General features: G+C 40.0%; 1 protein-coding gene across 1 annotated transcript; it reads right to left on the bottom strand.

Moving 5' to 3' along the window:
• Nucleotides 1–229: 229 nt before the first annotated feature.
• LOC100369382 (leupaxin-like) lies at nucleotides 230–10,319 on the bottom strand. Its single transcript, XM_002738307.4, has 6 exons — nucleotides 10,181–10,319; nucleotides 3,684–3,739; nucleotides 3,113–3,296; nucleotides 2,370–2,490; nucleotides 1,237–1,376; nucleotides 230–699 (listed from the first exon to the last, which is right to left on the bottom strand). The coding sequence occupies exons 2-6, from the start codon at nucleotides 3,716–3,718 to the stop codon at nucleotides 625–627; spliced, it is 555 nt and encodes a 184-aa protein (XP_002738353.1). The 5' UTR covers nucleotides 3,719–3,739; nucleotides 10,181–10,319; the 3' UTR covers nucleotides 230–624.
• Between the last annotated feature and the right edge of the window lie 153 nt (nucleotides 10,320–10,472).

Below are 10,472 nucleotides of genomic sequence, written 5' to 3'. Positions count from 1 at the left end.
CCTGACCTCAATCTCCTTTCAAGGTAAATATAGACTAACCAGAAGAACCATCCAAAATGTTCAAGTACTTTGGAAAATAGCAGGAAGTGAAACAGTTACGTTAATTCATACACAAAAAAACACTTGATAAAGTGGAAAAAAAAGTGATAAGATAAAACTCGTTATGGGCTGTGAGATGAGTTTCATATTTGATTGCGTAAAAAAATGCCAATATAGTTATGAGGCAGTGTTCTTGTCACTGAGAACTTTAAAATATCGATTTAATATCTAAACACAATTGTGTTTACAATGACAATTTGCATTAATTTTGTTCCCTTTCCATTTCGGCAAGTTTGCATGATAACTACATTGGATCGCGATGATGTGCTATAAAAAGTATGATCACTATGGATTTATTGAACCAGATTGAATCTGATTATTGCTACTAATAATTACCTACTAACAATATTAACCTAGCAACTTGAACCCTCTGTGGACACTGAACCCTTAACCATGTGCACGATTCGCCTGACGAGGGCGCATGTGTCAACGTAATCCCAGGCTACCCAGGCTTAACTAATATACATATCTACGAGCTATGGACTGGAATTGGGTTGTAAATTTCGAGTCGGTGTCATTGTCGATTTAACCACATTTGGTGCAGACAGGCTTGCCACTTTCGTTGTAAAATTTTTCACCGGACAGCTTTTCTCTGCATTTCTGTGGAATAAAATGGAAATGAAAAATAGACACGCATGAGTTCATATTGGTTAATGAATGAATATTGTTAGTATACTTCGGTGTATGGGCGTGATCATAATGTAAAAGCTAAAGAATTGTATAACGTATTATTACGTGAATAGAATTAGAGTTAAACAGAAACTTGTTTTATTGTTGAAAGATTCAAAATGCGTACTGTTGAATGCATGCTGTTCCCATGGTAACGCATCATGCAGATTACCGGAAATCTGGCGGAGGTGGGTTAGATGGATGTTTGCTGCAGTATGGTTTCCCATAAACTATGAAAAAGTTGTTTCCATGGAATGGTTGCCTGCACTCCTGCATATGGAGACGTCGAGAGCATAAAATTAATGGGCTTTGCTGAAGAATGTGGGTGTGTTAATCAACTACGAGAACTGAGGTATACTAAAAGCATGATATGACGCCCCGCGCAACATTAGCAACGCAGGTTGGCCATGCATGGAACACATGTCAATGGTAGAGGGCGATATAACAAGTCAACCATCATTATGTTACCTGGCACACGAAGCAGTCTGGATGCCAGTTCTGGTTCATGGCTTCGACCCATTTAGATCCAAGCTTCTGGTCACATCCATAGCAGATGTCCGAGGAGACTACCTTCACGTCTTTACCACCACAGAACAGCACTTGGTAATCTGCATATTCGTGAACAAATAAATGTATTTGAGAAGCAAAATAATAAATGGCGTGAAAGATGTATGTCATCTAAACTTCATTAAATACACTCGTAATCCTGGCAACGGACCGGGTGCTACTTATCGCAATTTAACAATTCATTTTAGTATTTACATACATACATATATATATGAACGCACACATGTTTTTTCTGTTGCACTGAAACACTGCCACAAAAACACAAAAATAGTTATTTATTTATCAAATATGATTGCATTATTTATTTACTCGTAGTCATTTATTTAAACTTCATTTAATGATTGTGACCCAATTGGCAAAACTCCAATTTCTCCTGGGCCCTGGAATGCAGTCGTTAGGAGTGTTTTGTCATATAAAGTCACATGGCACTTATATCATAATATTCACTTGGTAACGCGGCAGTATTCACATACACGTATTAAACGAACACAAGCGGTCACGGTGTTTTCTGTTATTTGTTCTTATTTTAAATCCATGTAACATCGAACCAAAACTATTTATGTGGTACCAAATGAGTAAACGCATGGAGCTATGTTTTGTAACATGGCGTGTTGTTATGGTAACTGCATTCAAATAGGTGCATGGAAAGAGATGTTTTGTCATTATTCATTTTCTAGCTATCTGGGTGTTGTTTGTACGTGTGCATATGTGTGTTCACCAAACCATGATCCAAACGTTTTTTTTGCTCAGTGATGATATGAATTAAAATAGAAAACAAAATGCAAAAACACATGTCTCGTTATTTAGTTAGAACACATAAATTAAATAATAAATCAAGTGATATTTGTCAACTATTCGCTTAAGAGATGATTTAGCAAATGTCAGTGAGTGACTCTAAAGACCATCTTGAGCAAACACTTGGACCCATTGTAAATGAAAAATGTTACCACCTGCATACGGCCGAGGTTCAGTGCTGTGAACTATTTAGTAATTTATCGGCTGTCTGTCAATAACTATTTTGAACTATGACCCACCTTTCTTACAGTATGGTTTATCGTCTTTCACCATAAAGCCATCTCCGCCGAATGGTTTACGGCAATGGTTGCATACAAAGCAATGCGGGTGCCACTTCTTGTCCAATGCGGTCACAATCTCCTGCGTGAAGAAAAAAAAAAATGAGCAGACGATAAGCCGTGTACAGTATCAGAATCACGCGGCGCGCAAAATAATATAGTTTTTCTAGATGACTGATACGGGTAATGATCGCTGCTTGAGAAGATGATCGTGCCAATCATAGAGAATAACAGAAATAACTGGGTAATTATTGCATGCCTTCACATCCCTCTCACCATTACTGTAAAACTAAACGAAAGATCACCCACACGTGATCCAAATTAAACTTCGGAGTGATTCATTATGTCTGACTGGAATGGGCTAGGTTAGAATGTTGTTGAAACTGTGTGTCTGGACATACCATTTTTTTCCTCCTAGATTGGGTTGCATTTCCGCCCCCCCCCCCTTCATCAAAGCCGCACAAAACGCGTTCTCCGATGTTTCGTATCTTCATTTTCCTCCCCAGCAGAAATAATGGTATATTCCATATCAAGGTTTGATTATTAAACTAGAGCGGTCTAAATACATTTCTGGCCACTGAATAATCCTACTAAGAGGGGTGTAATTTATTGTTCCTATATACTCTTATACCGTATATGAAAATATTCGGTTAATGTTGTGATATTAACAACAAACTAATATCGTCCCCGTCAAAACAACTCACCCCGGTGACAGACTCATAGCACTTGGCACAGCGGGCGGCTTCAAATATCTTGTAATCGGTCTCGCAGACGACACGACCATCTTTGGTGGTAAAGAAACTTTTTCCTCGCAATTGACAACGGCACTCGGCACATCTAAAGCACTCGGCATGCCACTCTTTGTCCAAGGCGGTCACAATAGTGCCACTGTTTTAACCATAAAAAAACATAATAAAAGGAAAGGTTAAGAAACGAGGTGGGCGATACAAAACAAAATTGAAATGCGAAACATATATTGAAAATTATTGAAATAAATTGAAAAGTAACACCTCATTAAAGGTGATCTTCGACCCGGTCGCGGCAGATTTACTCCGCCAAAATGGTATGTCAATTTTGAACCCAAAAGACAGAATTTAGAATGTAAATCAACATCCTTCATGAAATTAAGCAGATCGAACTTGACTATGATCGTGGAAGGCGACATCAGTTTTTAGTGGCAATTGAAAGGGTAATATCATGACGTCATGGTCCAAACACCATGATAACCGTGTTGACAAGCATCATACAATGAGACCGATTGCTGTGTTTACGTACGTGATGGTTTTCTTGCATTTTTCACACACAGGCATGATTGACACTCTTCAAAATTCCTGCAAAATAAATAAAAATAAAATATTGATTATTACGTAAGAATATATAAACATGTAACTTAACGCAATACAGACTTTCCTTCATCATAACTCGAAGGTCATGGTTATGTTGCAATGGATGAATTTGGTACCACTGGAATGGATTTTCAATTTATGTACACGCCAATCTCCTGAAACTAAACTATTGTTTTTGTTGTTTTTTGTTGTTGTTGTAATTGTAATTTCTCTATCGTTAGATTATTATCACCACCTCTCAAATCAATACGGGTAGCAGAAGTATTTGTCGTATCATGGTTCGTACTACCATATTAAAGCGGGGCAGTCGTCATCTGCGCATGCGTCAGATGGCCATAGCGTGTCAATGTTTACAAACAGGCGTCTACCCATGAGCCTTTGCGTTTTTAGCGTGTGTTGTTATCGTCGCTTGGGACTCAATTCCCGCGCGTGCGCAGGTGACGACCCTCCCGCTTTAATGTACAGCTGAAGAACAAAATAAAACGCACTGAATTCGTAATGCCGTAGGTATTAATTGACATTCCAGCGACGGTGATCGTATCGCAACTACATTGTATAGGGAAACTCAATACATAGCCATTAAACATACAAACTATGGTGAGTTCACGCATCCACAAAAAAAGTACTGCACCTAAAACACCACTGAAGTTTACATAATGGTTGAGTGGAACTTATGGTGAGGTCACATGGTTTGGCAAATGTCCATTTTATTCATGATTCAGTACACTTTGAAAGAAATTTCACAGATGTCTGCCTCCTCGTTGTTTTCCGCAAAAGCTTACTCTTATATATAGTACTCAAAGTAGTTTTAAAATAACAAACGCTGCAATGTTTTAGTAGAGTCCCGACGTGAGTGTCTACTTTTAAATCATATTGACGAGGTTCTACTGGGAGAAAATTTCACAGACCGACGATTTCATAGAGCGCTTTGCCTCAGCCTCTGCACCCAACTGGTACACGCCATTACATCAACAGTCAACGTACGTTTTCATTGAACGAATGTCCATGAATTTGCACACATCGAATGCAATTTCGACAAAACATATGATAAATTACGCCCGGCAAATCGTCTAGATATGTACCAAGTTTCGGAAACTCAATCCAACCATACCCAAGATCCGGTTCCGAAACCGTAAAAATGGCAATCAGTCTGTCATTTTGAATTCGACCGCAAAATGAATAAGCGTGCTTGTGTTTGACATGTGTTCAATCAACACATGTGTGATACAGACAGGCGCAAGCACGGAAGGGTGCATCGTCCGCCTGCACGGTGTTGTTCCGTTCGGACATTCCTCTCTCTACAACACCGTGCGGTAATACCATTCATAATCGTGTATGTCACGTGGTTGCGCGATAGAAAGTTTACCGACCAATAGAAAGCTTTGTTACAAAGACTGCCAGAAAACGCTCGGAGCTCTGCATTTCTGATATTTTCGGCTTCATTACTGCCAATATGTGTTGCAGTGATATCATGAGCTTTGGGGTATAACACCTACTCTTCTATAACAGTCAACAGTGGTGACAACACTATTACCACTATTATTAAGTAAAGCTTGAATAGCTTTGATCTGAATATCAGTGAGTTGCATGATGTATGGATATTGTCGCTGTATCGCCTCGACATCCAAGCCACCACAGCTTTAGCTGTGCTCAGCAACATTTATTCTCGGGTCAGGCATTTTCACCGCCTGGCAACCATCATGGTGAAACAAAGACCAATAAATTCTCAGAAAACGGTATTATGGGATGGTTGTTGTCACCCCCTACATATGCAAACTATTTAAATTTGGTTGGATTTCTTCAAAGTTAAGTTTGTGCTGTTTTCTCGATTTTTTGACCAGTGCACAGCAGCTCGCGCAGAGTCCATAGAAATACATGGTATTGTGGTGCGCGTCTTAAATAGCAACGTGGAGCGTTTAGTGACTTAGCTCCGCCTCGAAGATTTTGATAGCTTGGCCAAGCGCGTTGAAGAATAAAGTTATATGATTGGCTGTTGTTAAACTGATTCTAAACTGTGAGGGCATTGTCACATACACATAGTCCTAATGAAATACTTCAAGGTGATGTAGAGTGGAGTGCTTCGCCGGAACATTCACCTTGAAAATTCAAGATGATACCGATACGTTGTTCTGGACTCATTTTCGTGCTGGTACTCGAACAACAGTCTCATAATTCTTAATGCTGCACATAGGGGGCGCTTGTATAGATGTGATGGGTTTATTCATTCCATCCATTACCGCAAAAGTATTGTTTTCAAGGCTATCGGCACATTGAGCTCAGTGACGTTCAGTTACCAGGACACGCATAGTTGTGGTGACCAGAAACATCGATAGCTCTCTCATCCCTCGAGTGCTACGTGATCAATGTTACAGCTGAGTCTTACTCCGTCAGTCTGTCGCATGACCCGGAAGTCTGACGTACCGATGAAACTCCCTTCAAATTTAAAGGGCGGTGGTAGTCGCGCTGTGCATATGCGACATTTGTGTTGATAAACATTGATTTTCCCACAATCCAATGCGCTCTTCTAATGGGAATCACAAGTATGTGGTTTGACCTGGGCGCGACTTACTCCGTCGGTACCGTGACTACTTCGACACTTTTCAATCATCTAAAAATATATAATTAAAGCTTGGTAACGTGTCAATTTGTACTCGTTGATCTGTGCAACAGTAAAAATTGCCATCATTGTTTATATGAGACCCATATATCTCGCGCATACGTGGCACGACGACTATGGCCCTTCAAATTTATGAAATTGTTTCATTTGGTACACTCACAATTTGCAACTTGGGTAATATCGTTATTTTCGCACCTCAAGTTCCCGGCGGACAAAACAACTACGCAACTAATGTAGACAGGTTATTAATTTTCGACCATTCACTTGTGAGTGGACGCCGCCCCAATCGTCATTTCCGTCATTTGCATATTGACAGTAAATGTGGAAACCGGAGATCTCGATCAACATTTGGATAACAAAACCTAGACATATAATACATATGCGGTTGAAATAGAGTAAGAAACCAAGGAGTGTTTTTTTATTTATTTTAAGACACTGACAAGGCGGTATTTGCTAGCTGGGCACGCCACCCAATATCCGCCAGCTGGAAGGAAACACGACAGTCTGTCCCGGAATATCACCTACTTATATTTCAACGGAAGAACGGTATGGTCTCGTATTATGAGATTGAAAAGTAAATGCACCCAACGCGATGTTACGGGAAGTCGTGGAAACATGGCGTTACAGGCATTCGACGATACAATTTTTTATACACAATTTAAAGAAAGCAATTATTTAAAGTATTTAGGTTTCCGCTCATCAAGATATATTCAGTTTAATCGTCGTTCAGTTTGACCTATCACGTTATTAAATATCCACAATTAAAATGGTCAACACGCAAAAAGAAAAATACACTTTCAGATGTACAATTTTGTTAATGCCACTGTCCTGCGCTAGAGCAGAGTTCATTGTAACACTGGCAGTCTACAATGGCAAGCATAAACCGTGCTTTTGTAATAAATGACATAAAACCAAATACTCGTAATCCTGCACACATCGTTGCCATGTAACCCGCTATATGCAGACACTATGCAATAGTGTACGTGATTGCAGATCTGACAGGTGAAGATGGCTCAATTAAAATATCTAACGAGAGGCTACATGATACCACAATGCACTGCAACATAGGCAAATAGTTTCTCTGTCAATAGTATGGCGGGGATGCCCCCATGATGGTGGTCTGTGCGATATCTAACGTAAAGGCTAATATATCTTAGCCATTGTGAAGCTCCCGTGCGCATCTGACTTGAAATTCAAGACGCATTGGTCACGAACTCACACCCGAGGAGGTTAAACCAATCAGAGAAGGCTTTATATAAAGTCACGGTTGGACTTTAATCCTTGCGCGCGGATAGCATAATCACTATATAAAATGCCTTCTCTGATTGGTTGACTAATCTGGTTATCTTCTATGATGAGTGTTCGGATTCGTTGACGTTCGAAGCCAGAAATAGAAAAATAGAAATCAATGAACAATTAAAAGAATGAGAAAAAACGTCCCCAAAAAATCTGATTTTAATCAGATTAGAGCCACCCCTTTGACGTACGCCTTCGTTCTGTGTTGTCACATTACCATGTTCGTTTAATTACTGCTTTATGATTCATCATTGCTAACGCAGGCGTTCACAGTATTTATAAAATGTTAGCGTTCGAGACAAGATAGAAACTCGATATTCATTTACAAATAATACAAACTCTCGCCGGACTATGGGAGTTTTTGGTATAACGGGTCAAAAGGGTAAAGACGTATAACTATTCGTGTTCATTGGGACGTGCTTTCGTTAAAAGGGTAATTTATGGCCCCGGTGTTGTTACCGTGTATTCCATACAGTCGCAACATTGTTTGGCAATTAAACATATATCGTATATTTGTTGCCAGGGAAACTAAATTCTTGTGGAAGAGTTGTCCCAATCGGCCTGACGCAAATCATGACCGTTTATTATTCTACGCTCCTCGTCAACAACTGAATCGACTTTCCATACAAATACGGCGGATGAGTGGATTTATATGCATTCCTCTTAGTATGAACGCGAGAGGTGATTGTGTACGGTTCAATTCACACTGTGAAAAGTAGTGGGTGCGGTCGTGGTACAAATTCGGACCAGCTATTCACTTGTCGACGAGTGGAGCCGTTGTAATGTAGTTTCTAATAAATCAACTTTAAAAAATGTTGCGCCATGCTATATTTTAATTGAGGTCACGGGTCAAATGAATTTGCGCGTCTAAATATAATCTTACCGTCGTGCTATCATTTGCAGTATAAATAACTACCAGTGAGACCAGTGTCATTATTCCGGAACTTAGTGTGTGCCTGTCGCTGTTGCTATGGTGATTGAAACAGTTTGTGCCTTACTGTAGTGTAATATTTGGAGATGTGTCCCAGTTAGAATTCGGACTCACATGCCAGTAACTTACGAGGTTTGGAATTTCTCGCTGGATAGAAACCGAGACCGAGAGTTACTAAGCACAAGCATATGATGCTCGGTGTATCAGTGACCCTCGTGGTGACCCTCAATGTATTGTCTCGTATGTCACACAGCTTGTCAATTTCATGTCAACACACTGGATACGTGAACACAAACTTCGGAGACGTTTTCAAAGACACAACTGCCCGGACTCTAACAAGGGCAGCATTGCATAATTACTTAGATTTTACTCGAATCGAATTTAAAAATTTAAAATGTTGGGATTTTCGAATAACTCATCGCCGCCCTGTTGTATAGTATATCGTATATCGTAAACTCACACCTCAACAAAATGTTTTCCAAATGTTTGCCCCGTTACACTCTTACACGGGAATGTGATCAGTCAGTTACGTCGCGTACCACGTCCATTTGACCAATTATGGACCGTGGTTACCATGAAGGGCGGTGATGCCCGGTTTATTGTTTGTGTTAAATACCTTTCTTTTTTGATTGCGGTTACCTCGGGTGTCTTTCAAAAGCGGCACAATAATATAAATACCAACTTGACGCTAAACAATGTTCTTTTCAACTCCCAATGCCAGATTTGTTTTCACCCGGCTTTCTCAGACTGCCAGGGGCCTTTTCTGAGAGAGAGGATCATTCGTATGTTCATGTTGACAATAGAAACGTGTACACCTTAATTTGAAAAGGAATGAACTCAGATTGGGCGTGGTGTTGAAATTATCCTTTACCTGCGATGGCAATGTCAATGTTCTTTTTTTAAAATTATTACCTGGTGTAACACAAATATTGTATTATAAAACGGCGAATTAAATGAATCTAACGCCTGCACACACTCCTGAATTCAACAACCGAGGCCTGTATCATGACCTAAAGGTACACTACATCACGTGACCCAGCCACTGCTATTAAATTAGCATATGACATCATTGAATGGTTGTATACAGACGAGCAGGAGAGCATAGGCGACACACCCACCAATGACGAGAAATAGATATAAGTTGACACCTGGTATCGTCGTCCGTCGATGTTACTGTACAACAGATACGACAACGCTACCGTGTTACCCGCCGAGGGGATTCGAGAATTAGACGATGAATCCCGGCGGACGTCGTCGCGTTTGAAACTGAAAATTACGCTGTTGATTGTCAACAATTGATATTTAAATACTAGTACATCGCTATAGAGTTTCTTCTGTACACAGTCACGTGAAATAAGCCTCGAACTACATTGACATGCACTGTGAATATATCATAAGTCAATCTGGAATTTTCTCACGCACAGAACAAACATCAACTGAAATAGACTGACAGTGGAGTGAGCTATGTACGGAGGCCATCTACGAACTCATGAATAAAGACCCTCCATAGCACTATAACGGTTTTCTACATCTGACAACACATTAAGCGACAACGCATATCAATTATCACGAGACAACTTACCGCTAGAGATGAAAACAACGATGTACACCAGCTGATGGTTCAGATCGGGCAAAAACGTGGGTCTGGATGCACACAACACTCTGTATGGACTGGGTGCAGTGGTATGTCGATCAATTTGCATGTGTTAAGTATAAAATTGTAACGTCCTGTGGGTTGAAGTTTGGGGCTGTGTGCAAAAATCTCTATAAAAAAGGTCATTTCATTTCCATAAGAGGTACTACGTGGCGTTTATTATTTGAAATGAAAGAAATAAACAACACAACCATGCACGGCATCTAGTGCTCATGTCTGA

This window comes from Saccoglossus kowalevskii, chromosome 3, assembly GCF_978046115.1.
Source record: "Saccoglossus kowalevskii chromosome 3, keSacKowa6.1, whole genome shotgun sequence".
In the NCBI taxonomy this organism is placed as follows: Eukaryota; Metazoa; Hemichordata; class Enteropneusta; family Harrimaniidae; genus Saccoglossus; species Saccoglossus kowalevskii.
This window is presented reverse-complemented; position numbering and strand designations above follow the sequence as displayed.